Source organism: Mya arenaria, chromosome 12 (assembly GCF_026914265.1).
Source record: "Mya arenaria isolate MELC-2E11 chromosome 12, ASM2691426v1".
Classification (NCBI taxonomy): Eukaryota; Metazoa; Mollusca; class Bivalvia; order Myida; family Myidae; genus Mya; species Mya arenaria.
In genome coordinates, this window is record NC_069133.1 from 35,417,053 (window position 1) to 35,443,867 (window position 26,815).

A 26,815-nucleotide genomic window follows, 5' to 3' on the forward strand; every position below is an offset into this window, starting at 1 on the left:
AATAAGTCATTTCTTCATAACCACCTTATAGAAATTAGTATCTATATATGTTTTTAATCACAGAAAAATTACTGAAAATGACTTGGCTTGGACAAGATCATGTAGTGTATAAATATCTATATTTTGTATTGACTACATCAGTTTTAAGGAAGCCTATCTAATCACATAAGCCTGACAGTACAAAATTAACCATCCTAATCTCCATCGCGGTTAAACCTCAGCATTAAGTGTGAAAAACTGTGACACACTGGGCAAGGGCACCGCAAAAAGGGCAAGGCCAAAAGCCAACGCTCACCTATTATTGTTAGTCTTTTTCTCACTTCAACAAATGGCATAACACAAAGGTTATTTAAGCTAAATATACAGGGCCTTCCTTTACATGTGCATTTTGTCTCTGGCAACAAGTGTACTAGAATAGTTTTTAAGTAATGGCCAAGTTTCAAGTTTATTGCACATAGCCGTGACGCTGATCACATGATTCACACCCAGGCAATGGTACAACCTCAACTTTTTTTGTTCAAATTGAAACGTCAAAGTTGTTACATCATGAAGTAATTATGACGTAATAAAGTCATATGATGATGATGGTTGAATAAAAGCGAAATACAACATGGGGTCGAAACACGTTGCCATTGTTGGAGATTGCCCTCCTTTTGGAGATTTGTATATAGCATAAAATTATGCCATAATAATACCTTGGTGTATTTCTTGGGGTTTTGTGTGCCAGTCTCCTCCTCCTCCTTTTTCACGTAAACATTCGGGGAATTCAGCCAGCCAACTTTGTGTTGCTGCTTCTGACGTTCCATGGCAGCCTTGATTGGGGACCTGTTAAATAAAGGACATTTGGTATAAAACATTGCCATACATATATATACCCAGAAAAAGTTCTTGGAATTAAGCCAGCCAACTTTGTGTTTCTTTTTACTACCATTCCTTCAAAGCCTTCATTGGGGACTTCTATTACAGATAAGTTGGTTATGCATCACATAAATGTGCAGAGAAATCAGCCAGATGACTTTATGCTGTTGATTCCTGCAGTGTTGATTGCAGACCTGTAAAACAATGAAAATTTGTCATGAATCATTTGTGTGCATTGATGTAAATGTTTGGGGAATTCAGCCACCCAACTTTTCGTGGTTGCTTCTGACTTTCCAAAGTTTGATAGGGACATATGAAGCATAATTTTACTTAAATAATAGGTAAAATCAGCAAGCTGACTTAATGTTGTCACTTCTGGCGTTCCTTCATAACACTGACTGGCGACCTGTAAATGAATAAACATTCTGGCATTTTATCACGAATTTGCATTCTTGAATTTCTTTTGACATATTAGTGTATTTCAATATAACATGCAGGTTTTTCAGCTGACGGTCTGTCTATAGCCGCCTTGATCCGTAACCTATAAAAAACTGGATGTTTGTTACAAAACGCTGGTGTATATTCACATAAACAAGAGGGCTATTTGTCATTGGCATTGTTTTGCCAATTGTATGTCAATGCTTTTGACTCTTTATAGCTGCCAGAATATTTTATTCATCTAATAGTAAAAATAAACCAATTCAACGGGTTCTTTAATGATTCTTTAATTGGGGCGATGTCATACAGACAAAGTTTATTACATTATTTAACTGGCAAACATAATGTGATGAATAAAAGGATCTAAGATTATCAGCATTTTACTGTTAACAATAAAATGGAAATTAATGGACAATTCTCCTCCTGTTTAATAGTATTTTACAATCACAAACAAGACATAATTCAATTACATATTTATGCTTGAAAAGATATATATATATATATAAACATTCACTCTTACATGTATTTGGAGTGTTCAACGTCACCATCGAAGACATAGGTAAAGGAACTAGAGGAGGGAGGCACTTCCACCTCCGCATTGGACTTGTCTCGTCTCACATCACGTCTAATGTTGGGCTGCTTGTACGAGTAACCTGTTCTGTAACCCTGCAGACAGAAAAATATTGGTATTCTGTTTTATAACTGTTCTATTATTAAGGTAGGTATACTTACATTTCACAGTTTCACAAAGACATGATTGACCTGGCTGCTGAGGGCTATACCAGTAAATCGTAACCCACGGGGGGAAGACAATTATTTAAATAGTAAATGGGTGGGTGTCTTTTTTTTGCTAATTTTGACCCTAAGGGTAAATTTGATTCTGTTGGGGAAGGGTATACTTTAAAAGTGCCTTACCCCGGGGGTATATATGTTTAAATTGAATAGTCCTGTAGGACTTATATCATTTCAGTGATGGGTTTATTTAGCACTAAGGCCACCAATGGGGATCAAAGGGAGTGAAGCACCCTATCCCTTTTTGAGGGCTCTCCCGACTTCAAATTTGGAATCTCAAACATTAAACTAAATAACAACCTCTGGAGCCATTGGATCTGTGGAAATCTGCAGACAAATCCTGTTTTTCAGCTGCTTGTTTGATTTACAATACCAACTCCCCCCCCCCCCCCCTTAATATTTTCCCGATAAATAGCAGCTTATCTGAACTCATTTGTCTTGATGCTAGTATGCTATATATTCATGGGGAAAAAAACAGGCTGGTAGAATATATTATTTTTTGCACTAATTTGATAGAGCAGAAACATGCTTGTTCAGTTAGGACAACAGCATTTCTGTCTTAATCAAAGCAATTACAGCTATTTACTGCATGCTGAATATTTAAGTGCATTCAGGTCTTGTAGCACTAAAATCTTCCTCCAAATTTGAGAGTTGAAGCAGTTCGTTTATAGGGATATCATTGACCAGTGTCAGCTGAAATCATTTCGGCAAGAGGGCAGTTTTTTGAAGCCCTTTGAGGGCTCTTTTAGCTTGAAGTTTTGGGGAGGGGAGAGGGGGGGGGGACTTATCCCTGAATCTGCGAACATATAACATTCCTGGTTTTACAAATGCACATACATAGACATTTCACATATTGGTTAGTGACAGACTTCTTTCCCTTTGATTGATAATCATAGTTCACCCTGTGAGAGCTATCAATTATGCAACACTTCCAAGGGTATTTCACTTCCACTTATTCACCAACAATCATCTACTGATAAATTATTAAGGGCTGTGGCGATGAAAGTAGCATCAAACACAATGGCCAACATCAATACACGACTAACATTAAGTTAAAAGAATTTTAAAAATTAACTTAAAGGCCTTCAAACATGGGCATAATTAGGGCACATTATTTGAATGGATCTAAACATACAAACTAGAAATTGCTTTTTTGAAAAAGGCTTGTCTCCCTCAGCTGAGAAATATTCAATGATGGACATGAAATTTGTAGTTTTAGACCAGACAAAGCTACAGTGAAATTTAGCCTATTCACGTGTACTTAATAATGAACGTCTACTGCATATGATCAGTGATCCTATGAATATTAGAAATTAATGTGATAGATGGATGTAAGAAGTACCATTTCGTTTTATTGATCTCAAAATCAATAGTGGTCATGACCAATACCAGCATAATTCAATTATTTGCTCCCATGGTATAATTTTTTATCTTTTTTTCAAATGATGCTTTTCTTCTTAACGTATCTAAAATCAATCCTCCTCCAGATGAGAATTGATTACGTAATGCATCAGTGCTCACAGCAGACACCTATAAATTCTATCCCCGATGTATTCATTCCCATATTGATTTCCAACATTTTATGACAGTGACGTTTTGAGGTCTGCATCAATATTGTGTTACAGGGATCAGCTGGCTTATTTGTATGCTTGATTAAGTAGGCTAATGACTTTTTTGTTGCTTAATAGAGCAAAATAAAAGCATTGAAAATTATTCTGGTCCCTGTTTAATGTTGATCAACATTTTTCAAATGTTTAAGAAACATTTATTGAAATATGTTTTCTCAGAGATAAATGTCAATTATTTATAGCCTCTGTTTTAAATATATCTTAGATAATAGGGCATTGGATGTTTACTGAAATATATTGGAGATGAATGTCCATTTTTTATAGCTTCTGTTTTAAACCAATTCTAGATAACAGTGCATTGGACCACAGTGTGAAACAAAATCATGAAACATACCAATACTTTGAACTGCAAAAAAACATTAAGATAAAAAAGTATCGAGTTTCGATTACAGACTTAAAAGCTTAACTTTTAAGTTATCAATCAAAACCTCAACACGTTTTTATCCTTTCATTTGGATCTATTTTGAACAAAATTTTGAGAGGGTCCCTTTAACTCATCTCATATCACCTCAACTCACAGAATTATCAAGAATCCTCATCTGAGCCTCGAACTCCATTGCCCCAATTTTCCACTTCTTCCCCGAGGAGTCCACACCCCCACCTCCCTGGTTTGCCATCGCGAACGTCTTCTCTTTGATCTCGTTACTCACAAGTACAAGGTTGTCTAAGCCTGCGGGTATGGCCTGGATCTGGAATAGGGTCATATCATATTTTAAGGTAAACAGTGGAAAAAATTAGTACAAGCTCCCAGGCCCTGCACTGCTAAAATGCTTCCCAGGCTTGCTTAATTTCTGGATTTTATAAACATGTAGCAGGGCTTGTTGAGTTTCTTAATGTCAATCACTGGTGTGAGAATTCTAGCTTGTCATTCCATAATCTGATTTTGAGGACTGGGCATAATCAAGAAACAGTTTTACACTGAACGAAAACCATCAATCTCATTAGGGACATCTCGAGTCCTATACTTATTGTTTTATCTCTCTCCAAGGACCCATCACTCCCAAAGCAATCTGAAATCCTCGGCTATTTTCCATCAAAACAATCTCTGATGTATATGGACAGTTTACAATGTCAGCATTCTTTACATTTAAATACGCTGTAAGTAGATCACATAGTATTTTCAATTAAGCAGTTAAGCATAATGAGGTTACTCATAGGAATTTTAATTATCTATGCAATAATACATTTCAGCGGGAATCAATTTGAACTAAGTAATACAAATTCCACTACAGTTATTTCATATTCATAGTTATTAATTTTACGAACTACTTCTACTGATGCACCGGCATATATCGGACGTTGTTTTTGATGGAAAATGGCCAAGGAGTTCCAATTGCTCTGAAATACGTCAATCCCAGAGATGCAAAATCTTTTAAGTAATATGTGCATCAAGTAATGCATTGAAATCACAGTTGTTTACACACCACCATGAATGTAAAATATAAGAGTCTCAAAGGATGCCCTCAAGCTGATTTGGAGATGAATCACTGAGCCTAAAGCATATAAAATTTGGCTCTGACAATCCTGTTTTCTGTCAGGCTTTTAATGTGCCAAATCAGGATTCCATTATAACTGATATCTATCTAATCCATCAGTATTTCTTTTTTTTAAAGACATTTTGCATTGTTCTGAGAAGTTCCCTCTCTGTGCTGTATTTTTATGTAACAAGACCAAACTCATATCCAATTTTATAGTTCAATCATTCAGAACACCTCGGCCATTTACCATTGATATATTTTATAAGTTTAAATCGATTGTCAGTGTATTATTGTAGAAATAATAAAGATCCCCAAGAGTAAAATCATTAAGTTTAACAGTTTATTTGAAATTACTACGATCTATCTGCAGTGTACCTAATTGTATAGATTTTTGACATTGTAAACCGTCCATATACATCCCAGGTTGTTTTCGATGGAAAATGGCCTAGTAGTGCCGAATGACAGTTTAATATCAATTACTTAACTAATATTTGTGAATTGCATGAAGTGTCCACATTGAAGACAAGCAGGCCTCCTTCATTATTGAGCAACATGCCACAATACCATGGTGACGTAAGATTTTTTCATACAATCAAACCCCATTGGCTCATACCCAATTGGCCTACATTCCTCATTGGCTCAAAATGGATGTAAAGAACTGATTTCTTTATCTTCAAGGTAAGCATTCTCGCATGACTCTAATTTTACAAGGCTCGATGTATTTTTGCCAGTCCAAGGGCGTTTGAGCAAACGAGGTTTGACTGTATTTAATATAACCAACTATAGGTCAAAGAATAATACCTGTGAATTGCACGCAGAGATTACATTGAAGGCATAATGGTAGGCCTCCTCCACCGTTGAGCCACAGGCCACAATACCATGGTTACGTAACAACATCACCTGAAAAACAATGTCATTCTTATGATATTTGCTGTTTGTATTATTTACAAATATAACATGCTGAATATACACACAACATGGCTCTCAAAAGGACTGACAGTGAAGGAAAGCAAAAACTGCTGCGAAATCATCATGGACACTGTGCCCCACCGATTAACAGTGATGAAATTGATCGATTGAAACTCTTGAAAGAGATGCACTGCTGAAAACAACAGGGTGTTAATGAAAACTCTTATTGACAGGTTAGTTTGCAGAGGTTGTGAAACAAGCAAGGTGCCTGTAAAAAAACATTCCGCCCTATTTTTAAGTAGGGAAACTGAGCCGAGACAGTGCGTGAGATGACATAGATTGTTGCGTAGATATATTCTTTAAATCATCTAAAATGTCAGCAAAAAACTAGCTTATTTTGACAAATCTAGGCTTGTTTTGAGGAAATACTGCAATTGCTGATTTGGGGACCATCTGGTGTTCAGTCCCTTTAACTGGTGTGACAGATAAATTGGATTACAACCAACCTTTATAACCTTCTGCATTTGACAAAGAAAATATTGAATCCATTTCAAAATGCAATGGGTTGTCACACCACAATGAAGCGTATGATGACACCGACAACAGGAATAAAACAACAACGCTACTTTTGTTCTTTGAAATCAGGCAAGCTTAAAATTATCAAGCTCTCGATAATCACCAAATGCCCAAAATTAAGACGACCGAGTAATTTGTGATAATCTAAAGTATGTTCCTTATAGTTTTTATCAATTTTAATTATATTCCTCACTTTATTAATTGGTCCAAGGTTTCTCTGCAGATGTTCACGTTCTGACTGGTCGATGAGGATTCCGTTGTACTCGTGGTAACTGATCTCTCCGCAGATCAGCGCTTCCTGGGACAGGGGTAGGAAGCCACATTTCATACCAGATACCTGCAGATCAAAAAAATAATTGTATACGACCTGTTTGACAAATAATTTTACCTAATGCATTGAAAATGATGACATAGGCTAAAACATAAAATACTTGAATGAGTCAGGAATTCATTATCTGTATTGTTTTGCACTTTTTGGGGCCAAATTTTTGCCCAATTTGTCACCTAAAAAAGTACATATATTTTCCCCCATAGAACACAACCTATAGCCACAATTTTGTTTATTTTCTCAACAAGCTTGCGAAACACGTACTACTTGTATGGATATGTGTGGACTACTTTTTGTGCACTATGTCATCCAGATGTCTGTATATTGTACATGTTAAAACTGAAATGCGCAATTGCAAACAACTTTTTACCATGACTGAAACATTTACACATAGTTGTAGCAACAAGTAAAAGTAGGCGTAAACATCATGTATGTTCCTCAACCTCTCGATTATTTCCATACTCACCGCGACTACTGCTGGTGTATGTAGGTGAATGATGCACTTGATGTCTGGCCGAAACTGGTGGATGGCCGAGTGTAGCGTGAACCCGGCCTGGTTAACCCCGAGAGTCGTCGTTCCTGGATCAATTACCTCCCCTCGTATGTCGATCTTCACCAGGGAGGAGGCGGTGATCTCGGAGTAGTTCATGCCGAAGGGATTAATGAGAAAGTGTTCAGTGTCCTGGCTTACACGTGCCTAAAAAAATTGACAACAGGTTTTTTTAAACTGTCAGTGATATAATACTTTGATATAAATTTACATTGTACAGTACAAGTGTGCTTCATTGGAATTGCCAGTTCGCCCAAAGGCATTCAAGATGAATTTCAATCCTAAAATATTAATACAGAGTCATATATTTGTATTCCTATTTAGTGGTCTCCCCTTTCAAAGATTTATTATTCAGAGTTTAATCTTAACTTTCTACAATTCGTGCATCTTCAATTTGGATAACATTAAAATAACCCTGAACAAAATCATGATTAAAATAACCTTGAACAAAAACTTATCTAAAAGCGGACAAGCTGGTAAACTCATTTAGATACACTCATGAAATTTGGGACCGTAAAGTAGGATAGGCATGAGGCAAACTTGTATTTCCTTCTATTCGGATATGGAGTAAGATCTGTCATGTGCTAAGCCCTCAAAAGTTTGCCTTAAGGCCTAAAAAAATACATTTGGTTCAGGTTTACCCGACCCTACTGTTTTGATACTCAGATGTTGAAAAAAAAATCTAAGTAGTTTAAACCTTTTAAGCTTTATACAGAAGCTTACTTTAACACTATTCTCTTATGGTGACAATGACATTTTTACATAGTCTGATAAAAAAAAAGAAAAAAGAAAAAAAGCCTACCTACCCTACATGTTTTGTAACCCTAACCAAACCATTATTTTTAGGCTTTAAAGCCCTCAAAAAGTTGCCTTTGTATACATATTTCACTCAAAAAGCTCTGTTTATGAAACTTGAATAAGATAGAATAAATGATTTATTTCCTTTTTGTGTGTTCATTATTTGAATAAATTTAAAACTTCAAAAGGAAATTATATGTTATAGTCAATCTTTTCACCCAATAAATCAAAATAATACACTTTAACACAAAAGTTCAAACATGACTCCCACAAGAATGAAAATGAAACATTAAAATAAAATCAATTATAATTCAACTTGATCACAATTAATATGTCAAATTTAGTCTGTACATATAATTAATTATGATTGTCATTTTAAGTGCAGTTTCAGAAACAAACATGCAAAACAATATCTAAAATGCTCAATTAACGTCATATTTCTCAGAAATGCATAATTCAATGTATTTGGATGCATTCTTTTTAAAAAGAAATAAATATTATGCAGGACTTTTTGTTGATCCAGTACGACGATCCCCTCATGTTTTTGAGTACAGAATTAAGCCTCGTTTATGATCTGTTTGCAAAAGGATCCTATGGCCATGTTTCAATAAAGGAAGTCGGAGCTTCAAACTATGTGCAACTTCAAACGAAACCCCAGCTGCACAACTTCATCATCTCAACAACATTCCCCTAAGGTTTCAAGACTTTAGGTCAAAAAGGTTCGCACTATTCTTAAGGACGGTCATGCCGACCACAGATAGACACAGGCCGATCCCTATGCTGCCCGTTATAAGTGAGGGGTATATAAATCTGAATCAATGTCACAAATAGTGAAAAAGTGTTGTTTTTTTCGTTCTTTTTCTTGATCTTCAACTTAAATTACTTTGACTTAAAATTAAATACTGACAAATGTTCAATTGAGAGTCATAAAAATAAGACTGTTGGATGAACTAGCCAAAATTATAACACATGTGCTTGGCCCTACCATGTAAATCCTCGGGGCTTTTCCTATAAAGGATTTTCATCTTAAGCTTAAATCTTTATAATGGTTACAAATTGCAACACATTTGATTGCTTTTATTGCCCCAATATTTTGTTGAATGTATGACTAATTTTTTTATTGAAACAGCCCTCAGAATGTTAGCAAGCCCAGAAAGCATCTTACCTTGAGGGCTTGTACAAATGTCAACAACCGTGAAAAAGATTTTTAATAAAACAGGGCTGCTGGGTAAATTACCGTAATGTGGTTGTATATGCTGTGTGACCAGCCGTTAATGTCCACAAGTCTGTAACAGGCGGCCAGTTTACACCGCAAGGCTTTCTCTTGCTTTGTGTAGCCCATCGCTTCCGTACCCTTGATGTCAGCAACTGGAATAACTGGCGGCGCTGGAAAAAAAATATAAATATTTTTTTATCTTAACCTTTTCATTTCATATTTGTTTTTATTTATGCACTGGAAAAGGACAAAAGTTCCAGTGCCAAGTAATAATGCGACTTTAAAAACAAGTGCAGCTTAAGCAAAAAATATTGGCACAACTTTTGGTCTCAGAGGTTGTGGAGAACAAATTCAATATCTGGGCTATAAATCTATCCCATTGGAAGAGTAGTATAGGCCTAGAATTGGAATATATTTATATGCTTATTTAACCCGTAATGATGATCGATTTACCCATCATGCATTTGACTGTTTCTTGAAAAGTCGACTTTTAACTATTAAAGAAGCTTCCAATATTTTTGTACATAATTAGTCTTTATATTTTAGGTATATACATGTTTTATGAACTATCAGAATGACAACGACATCCAAAACAGTCCTAAACTGAGGTCATGAACAGAACCTATACTATAAGTAACAGATTTATTACAAGGTGGTGACATTAAATGTACGGTAATTATAAGTTCCTTTCATTTTTTACTCATGAATAATAACTGATGTATACTTGATTTTTGAAACTTTAACCTGTAAAAAGTATGAAGTCATGGACCAATATATATATGGACTGTCTAGGTACTAAGAATTCCCGGCTTGGGTGCTTGTAAGTTTGGTTAGTGGTAACCAAGCCGGACAATTGGGTTTTTTCCAGGTTTAACAGCTTTCTCCCCAACACAAAACTACACTCGCAGGCTAAATCATGCCAACGGGAGTGACTTTGAATAAATTAACTTTCTTTACAATCGATATAAAATATATAATGCATAACTAATATATGGATTGCCTTGGTTATGTACACCAATAACCAAAGTAGAGTGCATAAAATTGTTAGCTATTAACTGCCTGTTTGAAGCCATGATCTAACGCTTCAACAGCTTTCAAGAAGCAAAACATAATTCGCTATATCTAAGGTAACACATCCTTAGTTTTACCATAAACAATCAAGCAACCTCCCATCAAACCCTAAGATCAGAGACAAGTTTACTGCTGTGTGTATTATTTCTTGGTAAATATTTCTGACACTACAAAGCAAACAGTTTTTTGCATTATCCCAGACATCTATAATGAAAGTCAGGGATAAAACATATTGGATTTCTCAGTCACGCCTGCACCTGGCATAACATTAGTGTTAACTCCCATGTTTCTTCCAATGGGATCGGTGGATGGATTCTGATATCATCATTTAGGAAGCTTCGTCAGAAAACGACTGCCACTTACACGTCTCCTCAATCGGGATCACAGGATGCATTATGATTTATTCATTTAAAACACTTCAGAAGAAAAACGTCCGCCAAAGTTACATCTTGTCATTAACTGGTTGTATTACGCTGATTATTATGTGCTTGCACATTCCTAGTTGGGTAGTATCAAAAAAAAAAAATTGCGCCAACATTAAGAATAGATACTGCTTAATTTTGCTTAACGAAACAAGTCAACTGGTTTAAAGCCAATTGAATGATTTTGTAAAGCAAAAATTAACAATAGCTGTTTCTAAGTAAGGATTCAAAATTTAAAAAAAATCACAATTATACCTGTTAATACCTGAATACACATTGATCGACTGTCGAATATTGAGGGTGAAAAAGCATGAAGTTTGAGAAATGCGTTTCATTCAATACGTTTAAATTTATATTCAATTCCTAAGTGATCTGGGTTCAAACCTAATTTACTAGCAATTTAAGTTTTCAATTTATCAAATCGGATTGTCTTAAAAAAATTCACTTCAGTTTAACATGATTATCAAATGAGAGCTCTGAAAGAAGGAAAATAGAAAAATGGTGAACAATGTTGTGTTTTTTTGGCCTGCATGATCTTCTACCTATAAATGTCTCCTTTCTACCTGTATAATGCTTGTGCTAAATCAGTCAATCATTCATTGCCAGAGAAAAACAGATGTAGCAATGTTGCATAATTCTCCAACATGCATCCATTAACAATACCTAGTATTTGCTGTCTGCAAAACAGTGCTTGCTTGACTTAGGGCGTTTTTGTTGATACCAAACCAGTTTCAGTTTTGGTGTCAACGGTTTCAGCAGTTTCGAACTCGATTTTGATAGTTTGGCTTGAAGTAACAAATGCATGGTTTTGTGTACAGTTTAAACAACATGGCGGAGCTACTGCATATAGCCATTATTTGCAATCATGAATATAACATTTATCATTTAGCTCATTTGCCCATTGTAAGGTATTGTTATCAAAAGGATTGAGTTTCAACAAACGTGGTTGATCACTTGCCGCCATGTTGGTTTCAAAGTAAACTAGTTTTCGGATGGAACGAACCGATGAAACCGCCTCCGGTATGGGTTTCAATAGTTTCGAAAACCGGTTTCGGTTTTCGTTAAAAAAACGATAAAACTGGTTTTGGTTTGATTTGAAACTGTAACAACAAATGCACAGTTTGTGAAACCTAAATAAAACCGAAACCAGTTTATAACCAACAAAAACGCCCTTAAGCATGTAGCCTTGGATAGATATGGATTTCATGGAAATTAAACACGTAACATCGAACAGGGGCCATGCATGATTTGCATAAATTAATTAAAGAGTTAACCAACCAGTAACACCTACGCCTCATGCTGTGTATAATAGCTTTCCTTATTTTTCAAAAAATGAGCTAATGACATTATTCAATTTTTTTCTTCAAAAAAATGTGGTAAAGAAATAATTCATATTTTTTCTTCAAAAAATTGAGCTAAAGAAATAATTCATATTTTTTCTTCAAAAAATTGATCTCAAGACAACATTTATACTTTTTCTTCAAAAAATTAATCTAAAGACATAATTCATATTTATTGTTAAAAAAAATGAGTTATGGACATAATTTATATTTTCTATTATTTTTACCATAAAATGTTGATTTTCAAATCTCAACCCACAACATAAGGATGAGCAATGTGTGACATTTTCTAAGCCTTGATTATTCAAATGTGCACTGATAAACAATATAATATATGCAATTTTATTTAAGGACAAGTGTTTTTTTTGGTTTATGATCACCGAAGTGTGTATGAATATTGAATGTCAAATCTAATACAAGGGGTTTGTCATCGCTTGGTTTATGAATATTGCATGCCATCTAAAATCATGTAAATGTCAGATTATTATTTTCATAGGCAAAAATTCACACAGCTGTATAATATTTGAGATTATGTCTTGTGAATGACCATTTTGGCAATGGGTTTGGGCGGCACTTTAGGCCCCCAATGGAGGTAGAAGGGGGTGAAGCACCTAATGTCACAGAAGCAAAACTGGGTATTAAGAAGCCTTTCTGAGGGCTTTCCTGGCATTGAATTTTAGCAAACTTGAGTGCCAACTAACAACAAATAAAGAAACAACCAAATGCAACTAGCCTTCTTTTATTCAGTTAAAAAAAAAGTGAAAAATTGTTTTCATTTTTTTTTTGGTCCCTGCAGCTATAAGATCTGCAAAAATCCGCAGACAAACCATATCCATGAATAAATCGCCCATTATTAGTTTAAAGGAGAGTGTCGCTGAGGGAATGCCCATGCTTGTCTGTTTTATAGTCAAACAAGGGGGATAACTCAACAATTATTAAAATGAGTACAATGGGCTCATAATACAGGAGTGTGTTATATCTGGCAACATGCCTACCAAGTTTCATTTGAATGTTTATGTACAACAATGCCAACAAAGAAAACACCAAGGCTATAGAAGTTGGTAACCTCGACTTTCTTTATCGAAAAAACAGACAAGCTAAAAAAAATGGGTAAATTATCTCTGTAAAAGTTTGCCTTAAATAAACTTCCTGTTGTTGCTATATATGGGGATAAGTGGCTTTGATGCACTAGAAAGGCGCTTTTCCTTAATTAGCTTACTGTTTAAGGTATTTGAGAAAAAAAAACGCTGAAAATAATTGATAATTTAGTGGATAGAGAATTCGAAACAACAAATTAAGTCACATTTTATCAAGATCATCTGTATTTCTGAAATAATGCATCCTTAAAAAATCCTAATATCACCAAAAACCAACACATTTGGTTAACCTTATAATGAAAGCTCGATTAAATTCAGACAAAAACATGTACTGGATTGGAAAGATTTGCATGATGACATAACGCACAAGTGAAAGAAAATCATTTATCACTGTATGAAACCGCCATTAAAAGATTTTTATCACACAATGTTAAACAATATCAAAAAGCAACTGATAAACATTTTAAAGTTGACAGATTATATCCGAATGAAATGTTTACTCTGGGTTTTATGCACGAGGTGTACATTTAGCAATGAATAAGTTAAAATTAAGAGCAGTTTTACAACAAAAGTACATCTTCCTTTTGCCTGTAGGATATGATATTTGATGTTTTTTAATGAGATGTTTACAGGGTTTTTTTTGCACTGAGGTGTACACTTAGCAATGAGAAAATTAAAATGAAGATCAGTTTTACAACAAAAGTACATTTCATAATTTGCCTGTAGGATATGATATGTGATAAAAAAATTACCAATTTTATACATCCTAAATTGTTTTATGAAGGTTAAATCTTAGTTCTTCAGAGAAATTACTAAACTTGGAGAGGTATAAATACTTAAATATAAAAGCTTGAATTAATTATTGCTAAACAAACACTTGAAGGGATTTTTTATGCTCTTTACACATCAAATTCTCTCAATACAAGACTGTTTAGGCCCAAAAAAAAATACCTATGTTTCCGGTGACCCGACCGACCCTATTTTTTCCTCGCCGACCCTAATCTTTTTTTAGACATAAAAGTAAAAAAAAATATAAAAATTAAATTATATCGTATTTTTTTATATTTCTTTAAATATATCGTTATTATTTTCGTTGTTTGTCTTTCAATGTCCCCGGAGAATATACTTTCATTCCTGATTATGTATTACCGAGACGGGAAAACAAAATGGCGGAGGGCATCGAACCCTGTCCGATATCTTAAAATTGGCAAACGCATGTTTACGGTTCAAACACGTAGTTGATCACCTGAGACACATTTTGCTGTCTTTTTGATGAAAATATTTTGAATTATAGTTTGCAGTGTTATTTATCCATACCCATGTCCAAAATAAAACTTAGTTTTTTTTACGATTAGGCTTTGCGTATATCATGCAGGCTTCTTACGATTAGGCTTTGCGAATTCATGCAGGCTAACTGCCAGGTTCCAATACACATTTCATTAGTTGTTATATTATTTATCTGCAATTTATAATCAATGGTTATTTATTTCGCCTTATGAAAGTCCCATCAACTGAAATCCAAACAAACACCTGTGAAACTTAACAACACATTTATTGGAATGTGTCAGCTGCAGATCAAACGGTACAATTTGTGACGTCAGAGCACAAGCGGTGATAAGATCAAAAGCGCGTGGCTATGGTTTGTATCTAATTCGGTCAGTCGGATACCGTATGATCCCATTTGATTGACAGGAGTTCGCCTAGGCTGGTACGAAAATACCATACGATTGGAAAAACAATAATCAATAATCGTCGTCTGGGAATCTTAAAACAATGACCGAAATGTTTGAATTCACTATAAATATGAATGAAACTTTGATTGTACCAAAATAAGATAAGTAAAATAAATCCATATCCGCGTTTACTTGTTCTATTTTTAACCTCCACTTGAAGGCCTAGTTTAAGGAGCTCACAGTTGACAAGAAAATCGGCGATTTTCCTCAAGCAAATTAACAAATTGGTTGATAATTGACTGTTTGGGTAGAACTTTATCACAGATTTGTAGAAATTGAAGTGCTGTATTTGTTTTCTAAAAAACGATCGCGACTTATAAACAAGTATTGTATACAAAAAACACCAATTTCATGGGCAAAATTGGCGAGAAAATACGGTAGTCGAAGGTATGGAAATGATTTCAGACATTAAAAAATGCTGTTTTTCTCTGACTTTTTGTAAATTATGAAACGCTTAGATATAACATAATTGTTCTGATTCAACTGAAAATTGCATGGTATGGAAACTGTAAAAAAAAAAAAAAAAAAAAATCCCGACCCTATTTTTTTTCGCCATGTCATCGGAAACACATGCCTTACATAGAACTCAAGTTCTAATGTTCTTTTCATGGCAAGAGCTATTTCATGTCAATCGCTTTTTTATTCCTAATAATTAAGTCTATTATTTGACAGATTTTTTTTCATTAATGTTTTGTTAGTCGTGACACGCAAATGTTGACTTTGATCTTGCCAACGCCGGTGTTAGAACATTATTATGCTCTACTTTTTTCAGGGACCTTTCCCTATAAAATCTTGTCATCATGAATAATAAATGAGAGTGTTTCAATAGTACAAAATGGAGACCTCTTTGAAATCCATCCCGATGACATAATGTTGTGTGTTCTTTTCTATATTAGTAACAAAACCCCTATATGGTCATATGACAGTAAACATGTGATTTCTCGAGTATTCTCCCTTTACTCAATAATATTTATGAAAATGAGATAAAGTCAGTCAATTCTCCCAAGGTTATTATGTCCCAGCCCAAATTCTCTGTTTCAAACTTGTTTTTATGTCATCATCTCATGCATATGATATGCCAAAGATGTAAATAAAAACATGAAACTTGAAACTCTAAACTACACAAGTCCCTTATAAAAGAATAAAGCTTAAAAGCTAAGCTCACTAAATTTGTTTTACAATAATTTGGGTAATATCAACTTCTTTAAGAGATAGAAATTATTCTTATGATAACACCAATAAACATTTAATAATCAAAATTAAATTTAAGTATATGTATTAATTGCAATAAGCTACTTAAGCCTGTTAAGCTTAAGAAGTTTGGAGTAATTGGGTCCGGGGGCTTGTAGATGATCACAAAATACCTACCCCCTGCATTAATGGAGCCATGTGGAAACTTGTGGTTCGGGAGCAGTAGGTTGGAGATCTGTTGTAGCGCGAGCAGACTTGCTGGTGCATTGCCCTGTCGGAGCTGTTCATCTACGATCTCCTCTAGCTCTCGACGAAATGCCTCGCTGTTCAGGATCAGCGAGACGCGCGATCGGTCCGACATCTGCTTGATGTCCTCCTTCACCTCAGCTGGTCGTCTCAAGTTCTTCTGGTACTGTTCATCATCTGGATCTAGAGGAGAGGAGTAAGTATGATGATTTATCATTTATCAAAAGTTACCTTAATTATCTATTTTACATACAAAACATACATAAATCCTCAAAATTGACGAAGTGGTGACAGTCTCCAATTACGCTCTTCTAGTGTTCTTGGTCATCATTTGGATCTGTAAAGGAGTTCAAATAGTTTGTGACGATTAAATTATGGTTTATGATGTCTGTATCTTTTATTATATTCTTGAAAACTCTGAAACCCGTGGAAGATTATTTTTTTCATTTCAGTTATCAAAATTTAAGTCATTTGGATGAACAAGCCCGACTTCATATGCTTCACTGCTTGGCATTACATTTTTGAACAAGCCCTACTGTATAAAACTCAGAATGTGAGCAAGCCCGCATTTTACCAGGGCTTGTGGGATTGTGCTTATGTCGACCACTAGAAGTATAAGGCATTGAAGTGACATTTTTAAATGTTTTTTTTATGTAATAGTTATAAATGCATACACAACCTCAATAATATGTACAATAACATGCGGTATAAGTGAAAAGAGTTGTCATTTATTGGCATGCTTAAGTTATTGAATGGTTAACACAAAGCTTCGCCTACTTGATACCGCTAAGATATGGGAGTTGTATAAATGAACAGAAAGGACTCATGACTCTCAGACATTGTCTATATGTACCAATCCTGCAAAACATGTTTTAATAAATGTGTAGGTTGAGTTGGGCAACATCAAACATTATTATAAATCCTGATGAAAATTTCTCCACTGATAAGGTAAAATACCGTAAAAAAGCAATAGCACCATAGATATGAGCAAGATGGACAGGAATTTTCAGCCTTTAAACAGAATTTCTGCCCACTCATTCCAAATGTTTATTTTTTTTACAACTTAGTCGGCTGAAAACCACAAAATGTGATAATAAAAGTTGTTACGCATGCTCAAAGCAGAATTTCCCTATCAAAGCTTGTCAAAGTGGGGAACAGACATTATAATGGCTGTTCATGTTTTATTCATGCAAACTTCACCAAGGTTAAATTTGCCGAGACCAGAGTTAGCTGTTGCATAGGACACACATCTGTCAGAATTGCGCCCAGACATATTCGTTCTTTCATTAATGCAATGCAGTGCAATAACGCAATATCCATAACAATCAGCTTTTCAGGAGTAATTCACGAGAACATTTTATTCGAAAAAGGATCATCATTGCATGCAAGACGTCTGGCATGTCAGATAATAGTATGGAAAGTTCCAAGAAAATTGCTGAAAAATGTCTGTAAAGGGCAGCAAAAAAGACTTAGTCATTTGGATGACTCAGAGATATCAAAAACATTGTTTTAAATATCTGCAGTTTTGTTTTTGAAACTAAACTGCCATCCAAAAGGTTTAGCTGACAGATCTTATCAACAACAAACATTTTACAGAAACAAAAGCAATAGCAGCATTCAGTGGCAACATCAACAGATGATGTCAGCAGAATAACTGACTTCCACATATAACACCAAATCGGATATTATGATTTAACTAGTAGTGTCTGCCAATGAATCCGCCCATCTCTCTACCAATGAGATCACCCATTCCTCTGCCAATGAGCAATTACTCATCCCTCTACTGATGGGATCACCCATCACTCTGCCAATGGGGAATCACTCATCCCTCTACCAATGGGATCACCCATCCCTCTGCCAATGGGGAATCACTCATCCCTCTACCAATGGGATCGCCCATCCCTGTGCCAATGGGGAATCACTCATCCCTTTACCAATGGGATCATCCATGTCTCTGCCAATGGGATCACAAGTCTCTCTGCCAATGGGATCACCCATCTCTCTGCCAATGGGATCACCCATCTCTCAGCCTATGGGATCACCCATCTCTCTGCCAATGGGATCATCCATCTCTTTGCCAATGGGATCACCAATCTCTCTGCCAATGGAATCACCCATCTCTCTGCCAATAGGATCACTCATCTCTCTGCCTATGGGATCATCCATCTCTCTGCCAATGGGATCACCCATCTCTCTGCCAATGGGATCATTCATATCTTTGCCAATGGGATCACCAATCACTCTGCCAATGGAGTCACCCATCTCTCTACCAATAGGATCACCCATCTCTCTGCCAATGGAATCACCCATCTCTCTACCAATGGGATCACCAATCCCTCTGCCAATGGGATCACCCATCTCTGCTGATGGGATCACCCATCTCTGCCAATGGGATCACCTATCTCTGCCAATGGGATCACCTATTGCTCTGCCAATGGGATCATCCATCTCTGCTGATGGGATCACCCATCTCTCTGCCAATGGGATCACCCATCTCTCTGCCAATGGGATCACCCATCTCTGCCAATGGGATCACCTATTGCTCTACCAATGGGATCACCCATCTCTGCCAATGGGATCACACACCCATCATTCTGCCAATGGGATTACCCATCTCTGTGCCATGCCAATGAGATCTCCAATCTCTCTGCCAATGGGATCTCACATATGCGCACTGCTAGTAAAGGCAAATGGCGCTTGATACTTTCATCTATTAGCAACAATTTTTGGATTGCGTCAAGCCTGCTGAGTTGTTTTGAGGACCATGATCATCAGTTGTATTAGTATAACTAAATCTTTTCTTCATACTGCCTTATTTTAACTTTCATCCCAACGATATTTTCTGGAAATGGAACGACCCATCCAATCATTATTGAACACTGTGGATAACTAATATCTCTCTTAATGGCTAGGACAGTGAGTTTATTATCTTGTTTATTTAATCTTATCATCTTTCAACCTTCTTTTCTTCATACTGCCTTATTTTAACTTTCATCCCAACGATATTTTCTGGAAATGGAACGACCCATCCAATCATTATTGAACACTGTGTATAACTAATAACTCTCTTAATGGATAGGACAGTGAGATTACATTGGAGGTCCCATACTATACATTATGTATTACTCACATCACATGGATTGTATTGATTTAGCACAGAGATGAGAAGAAAAAATAATAGGACCGAAAATTGGATGAATGATAAGTGTTTTCATCCTTTGATGTACGATGATAAATCCATAGCTTTATTATACAACGTTGTTTTTTTGAAGCTTGATAATAAATTGTGCTATTCGATATTGTATAGATATATCTTTTATATCTAAGAATTATCTGCTTATTCACAAGCATACAAATGCTACAATGAATGCACACAGTGTAATGTGTTTATAAATCTTTTATTTTACTTTTTCTTTCTAAGTTTCTTTCAACAAAACTCCTGCTAGACTCTCCGTAACCCAAATTCTGTAGAGACTTGTGCTGCTGTTATGGCCAATTAACTTGAAGTGGTTTGGAAACTGTAATTGGCCGTTGCAACTAATTGGAGAAATAAGGAATTTCTGCAATGTGTGTAAGTTAAAGTACAATGTACATGTGTACTGGTGTACTGTACGTCTGCAGCATGTATATTAACAACAGTATGGTGGAAAGAGCAAGCATTGGGCATCTGTTGTTTTTCAGTCAAAAAAGGGTCATAACTCTACAATAAGTATAGCCAAAATTATCGGCAATGCTGTATGTGTGTGTACTGTATTGGGCAACACTTGACCAAGTTTCATTGGCACATCTTGAATGGCCTTTGAGTTATGGTATAAAGTAAAAGATGCTGACAACAACATCGCCGCCTGTTGTGTAGGCTATGACAATACTTCCACTTTTTTTCCCTAAAACAGACAAGCTAATAGTCAACAATTTCATAACACACTGTCTGGCGAATTGACACAATCATTACCAATCTTCTAAAACAATGGCATTGGTAATAGTGCTGGCGTAACTGCTATGGACATTTCAAGGGGTTAGTGTAAGACTGTTGTAATACATTCTACTGTCAATATTGAGATACAACATTCTTGCGCTTGAAGCCCACAATCTTCTATGGGCTACATTTATGCCATGGAAGAGTCTGCTTCCCCATTATATCTGTATGTGAAATCTATCTAATATGTTACAGTACTGTAATTGTAATCCTTGTAACACATACAACATTCCTTAGAGACCTTCATGTCTGGCAATGAGTCTGAAAGTGCTTACTAAGTTACTACTGGGCCAAGATCTGATGATCCAGCAATAAAGCATATTTTCTTTATAGTAAAAAAATTCCTCTATAATAATAACAATCCAGGGTTTCCCATGAAAAATTTCTGCTAGGGCCTCAATCATCTGCAACAATAAACAACGTTTATGAAACAGATAATGTGAACTTGTTTGGTAGAAAACATATTAAAACATTGATAGAAATGACAATGATGACATTTGATAAAGGTTTTTTGATGACTTCGAGAAGTTCCAGAATGCTTCGGTAACGGGCTCAGATCACTCTAAGGTTTCCTAATTGGTATAAAAAGAATGGTGGTCCTAAAGAACCATCAACCTGCCATGCATTCAGTAAACATGTTTGCCGCAAACGTTTGCTGTTTGGTTCCCTGGGACCTACTGGTTGGACATATATACTTAGGAGACAAACTTCGCGCCGATCAATATCATGTTGAATATCCACTGACTCGATTTGCTCCAAAAATATACAGTTGTCATAACTTTTTATAGATTCAAAATATTTTCATAATTTTTCTGCATTTTAAATAAAGGTACAGTAAGAAACTTGCATGTATACGTTGGATAATGTGCCATTAGAAAAGTTTTTGTGTCATATATTTTACTTTGAAATAGTTAATATTTATATTTTGGTTATATTTGTATTGGCACCTGTTTAACTTGCAATAAGTAATTTATTTAAAATAACTTTCTAATAAAAATATCATAAACATGTGCAGATTTTTATTTCCTTTCCAAATGCGTAATCTTCATATGGGGTTATACCAATAATAAAGAAGTTATCGTTGTTAATACAACACAAGGGTCATATACTGCCAGATGGCTTATCGGTTATTGGAAAATGCCCAGATATTCAAGGTATCATATCTAACTGGGTCTCAGAATGAAATGGGTTAAATGCACTTAGTTTATGAAGATTGCTCTTTATACAGGTTTTTCGTAAAGGTGTTCCCTACAGCCTAAAGTGACTAGACACCAGACGATACAATTGAAAGAAATAAGAAAATTGTCTTACACAAACTTACACAAAATTGAAATTGTTGTGAACAACACAATGATTATTACTTAGGCCTAAAAAAAAAAATTGTTTGGTTAGGGTTACATCCTTAAAAAAAATAGGTAGGGTAGGTAGGCTTTTTATTTTTTTTTATTTATTTTTTTTATTAGGTTTTATATAAGAAAATAATTTTCATCATTGGAGAATGGTGTTAAAGCTATCTTCTGTATAAGCATTTAAGGTTTAAACTTAATATTAAAAAGCAATTTAAAAAAAAAACGAGATTTTTTTTTCTTTTTTTTTTTTTTAATTTTTCATTTTTTTTTTTCAAACTGACTATAAAAACGGTAGGGTCGGCGCCTATTCCGTAGGTAGGGTCGGGTAACCCGAACCAAATGTATTTTTTTTTAGGCCTTACTGATGTATCATGCACATTGCTTTCAACACATGCATCTTTTGCAGTTTTGGGGCATTTTTTCAATTCGAAATTTACGGGGTCGTCTAGCACATAAATCCCAGTTAGTTTAAAAATAGAGTCAGTATATTTATCTGTACTCATACATAGTTAAGATTTAAACTGGAAAGACATTACACACTCATTTTTAAACCAGGAAAATTAGGTCAAGACAGCTACAAGATTGTTGCGTTTATTCTTTTAATCATTTAAACTGATGTATTGGGCCTGAGTCATACTAGCTCAGATTGACAGGTCTAGGATTGTTTATTGGAAATACTGTATTTACCAATATTTGGACCATCTGGTGTCTAGTCCCTTTAAAGAAATATGATAATTCTGTTGTTTATACCTGTGAACAGGTGCTCTGTCATTATTATTTTTATGCATATTATTAAATTTATCTAAAACAAATTATCTGTCATATAATGTAAAACAAACACTCTAATGAATAAATAAATACAGAAAAAAATATTTTTTAATTGCATGTTTACATTTCATATATATACATTATCAGGAAATGAGTATAAAATATTGCAGGAGAACTCTTGAATGAACCTTTTTCAACCCAGGTATGACAATAAACGCCCTGGAATTTCTCCAGAACTTGATAAGCTCAGCTGTACATATATACCTGTACATTTTCTGGAATGTGGGTAATTTAAAGATACTCACAATTTGTACTTATGATAGGGCCATGTTATCAATTGAACATACAAAAAAATATTATAAGATTCAGAATTTGTTTGATCATCGTAATATCACTACTGATGTTGAAATTTTGATTTGCCAATTCAAATAATCTTTGTATTAATACTGCGTTTTTAACTTTGATTCAATATATATGGCATATCTCTCCTATGAGCAAATCCTGTGGCATATCTCTCCAAGGAGCAAATCTGAGGCATTATAATCTCTCCTAAGAGCAAATCTATGGCATATCTCTTCAAGGAGCAAATCTGGGGCATATCTCTCCTAGGAGTAAATCTGTGGCAAATTCTTTCCTAGGAGCAAATCTGTGACAAATATGTCCTAGAAGCAAATCTGTGGCAAATCTCTCCTAGGAGCAAATCTGTGGCATTTACTTTCTCCTCGGAGTGCACTCACTCTTAGGTTTCATGATGGCAAGTCGCCTCTTCTTTGAATCAAATTGTTAAATCATAAATGGGAAAGAATGTTGACATTTTTCCCAAATATGTTACGTACAGTTTAAATAGCATTTAAGGGGTACAAAAATCACTTAAAGTGCTTTTAAAATACATTGATAAAAAGAAATCCTTTTGAATGAAAAGTGAAACCAAATAATGATTTATAGCATACATATGAGAAAATACTCAAATATCATAAGAACTTTAAAGATTGTTGACCTAGTTTTAAATCTATACCAATATCAACAGCTCATATTTTATACTCCAATGCACAGAAATATGTTTCATTATTTTGAAACTGGATAAACATGTATAATACAGTCATCTTTACAAAAATGACTTAAGAGATTCATAACTCCATTTGCATATATTGATTCAGGTTAGGTTTTGTTCAGTCACCGGAGGTTATGAATATGGATCAATGTGAAAATCAGATTTTGCTCATGTAACACGCTACAGTTCTTATGTAACACGCTACAATTCTCTGAGGATTGAAAGCAAAAACATTTTAATCGTCATTTAAAGATGAAGATAGAATCTTATTGATTTCATCACTCACATTAAAGGTGCAATGAATGTCATAAAGAAAGAAATCAACAGATGTCAACAAGCTCAAGTATTTTCCTACAATCAGCAGTGATCAAAATTGAGCACATGCCTGCTGAAATTCTGGATTGTACATAGCACAGGCCTTGTTGAGAAAATCTAATAGTACTACTAGCGAAAGAGTTCTTCTGGCTTGTACATAATCAATTTTGATGCCTTAATCACCACATTTAATCATGCTCAGAAATTAAGTCTTAATGTTCCACAAAATCATCAATTGTAAAAAACAAACATTCTCTCTAATCTAATGCATCCAGAAACTCAGCTTATCATTATAAGATGTTAAATCCAGAACGATCCAAAAACTTATGTGTATATTAATGTGGTTTGGTACCCAATATTGCATTATAACACAAAATCAATATCGTTGGAATTTCATGGTTATTTTTAGCCTAAAATACATCTCGCATAATTATAACTAACCCATCATTGTCCTGGCGATTAATATTTTGTCCTCTTTGCCTTAAGCTACAACAGTTTTCACTAAGTAATCTGATTAGCAGGCCTGATCGATGGAACTAATTCAGAAGTCATTGACCAATATGAATCAGGTTTTGCAACCTTATTAATGTTAATGATGTGACATTCATAATATTACCGACCTTATGGAATTGCTAATTCATCTAGGCTGACTCATGCTAGGAGAATGGCAACGTCTGATAGAGCAGCATGTGTTGAATAACATTTACATTTATTTGTTAAAGTGTCAATTAAAGTTTCTTGAGAATTTCTGGAACAATTTTTAAATTATGGCCATATCGATCAACGTTGCTTTTTTTTCATTTGAACCACCACCATGCAATGCCGACTGATATACATGACTGTGATGATAAAATAATCATAAAAAAAATGTTGTTTTAATTCTCTTACACAGACTTTGTAAACAACAAACAATAATTCACCCTACAAGTTTAAAATGCATTAAATGTTACCAGTCCTGCAAAATCATTATAAAGAGGTGGTTCTGCTCTGAGAAAGACAACATTGAGTTGACAACGCCCTGAGATGTGATCTCATGCCGGTTAAGTACCACTTGATTCCAGCAGTGCTCAATAGAAACAGCATAAAAAATAATCATTCATATGTTATCATAAGTCAAGTGCATTAGAAAAGGAATTCAAGATATTATGGGGGCTGATTTGTGCCATTTCGGAAAAGAAGAAAACCGACCACGGAAAAACCACCTATTAAATTGAGGGCAAAGATACCTAATAAAAAAAATGTGCTGGCATTATGAGCTGGAGTTGGCGCCTTTTCATGTTTTTGTCCTGGTAAGGCTATAACACAAAAAAATCCTACATATAAACCTTTCCGCCATAATAAGGACACTCAAAAAGAATGTTTGTACATGTGTTATTTGATATGCTATCGTATAGGCATGCCCACTGGATGACAAACAATAACAATTTAACATGTACAGATTACATTCACTTTTTCTTTACTACAAGTTCAAACTTCATAGTTAGCCGCTATCTAAACAGTATCAATATTTGTTTAACTTTTTTGTATGTGACTCAATGTCTATCAAACGTAAACCAGTCAGTGAGGTCATAAATAATAGAAAGTGGTGGGTTATCATTTCAATTTACAAATTACTCATCAAAATTGTGAAGTTTTACTAACTAAAACTGACACAAACATCAAACCATTGAGATAAAACCTTTCAACAAGGGCAATTAACAGATAATCTCCTAACTAAATTCATCCCAATCTTAAAACAAAGGCATGCAGTTTTCATATCATTCATACAGCTGAACATTAGGAACATTACAAGTAAAGCAAAAACATGTCAGCGTTGTCAAACAAATATCTTCTACAAAGTAACATTGGCTTGAACCATATGAAACAATCATTCAGCACCTCAGTACAGGGAAATTTTGAAGGCGAGCCAAAATATTACAGATATTATATACATGATACACTCACTGGCAGAGAGCAAAGAAAATTTGTTGGGTCTGAGGGAAAATGTCTGATTTTTTGCTGATAGGAAAAGCTATTTTCTGATAACTTATTTTCGGTGAAAAATAAACCCTGAACCAGCTGTAAATCTATATCTAACACAAGCTGCCCGGTTCTGACAAGAATACAACATTAGCAAACCTGAGCATATAAATATGATTTTTATCATATGAAAAGATTTGCAAAGATCACAGGATAAAAATTTACCCTACACCCCCACCGACCCTATTGGTATGCCATATTCAGGAGGTTGTTTAAAGAGTACTTGGGAATCATGGGTTGGGACTCATGGGGGTATATGCAGTACATAGAAACAATCTTTTTTGCAATATTAGGTATGCAGATGATCAAAATAGTTCATTATTTTGAGTTTTGAGCTAGCAAGATGGGAGGAGCTTAAGATCCACACCCTTAGGCTGCGATTATGACTTCAATATGAGGATTCTGCAAATTGGCGGTGCTAAATTATTATACATAATTTTGGGTTATATCATTATTATATGCATTGATTTCAATGATTCTAGTGTATAAAATAAAGTGTCGCAGAGCGCACACAATCATTTGTTCGTTGTTGTTTTTTTTAGTATAAAAAAAGGGCGTAACTCATTAATTAAAAGCAAGAGTTGTGGGTCTTGCTGTACATGTTCATTTTGACTCTAACAACATGTTTAAGCAAGATTTATTTGAATATCCGAAATGGTTTTAGAG

The 26,815-nt window shown here is 34.9% G+C and overlaps 1 protein-coding gene across 16 annotated transcripts in view; it reads right to left on the minus strand.

The window, feature by feature from the left end:
- Window positions 1–26,815, minus strand: part of LOC128210286 (alpha-adducin-like) — a 71,193-nt gene that overhangs the window by 21,203 nt on the left and 23,175 nt on the right. For all 16 annotated transcript variants that reach the window (XM_052914527.1, XM_052914529.1, XM_052914530.1 and 13 more), the window contains 8 exons: window positions 16,603–16,854; window positions 9,593–9,741; window positions 7,474–7,704; window positions 6,873–7,016; window positions 5,996–6,094; window positions 4,235–4,405; window positions 1,817–1,962; window positions 696–825 (listed from right to left, as the gene is read on the minus strand). In XM_052914527.1, coding sequence (XP_052770487.1) covers window positions 696–825; window positions 1,817–1,962; window positions 4,235–4,405; window positions 5,996–6,094; window positions 6,873–7,016; window positions 7,474–7,704; window positions 9,593–9,741; window positions 16,603–16,854 — 1,322 coding nt within the window. The remainder of the gene's footprint in view (window positions 1–695; window positions 826–1,816; window positions 1,963–4,234; window positions 4,406–5,995; window positions 6,095–6,872; window positions 7,017–7,473; window positions 7,705–9,592; window positions 9,742–16,602; window positions 16,855–26,815) is intronic.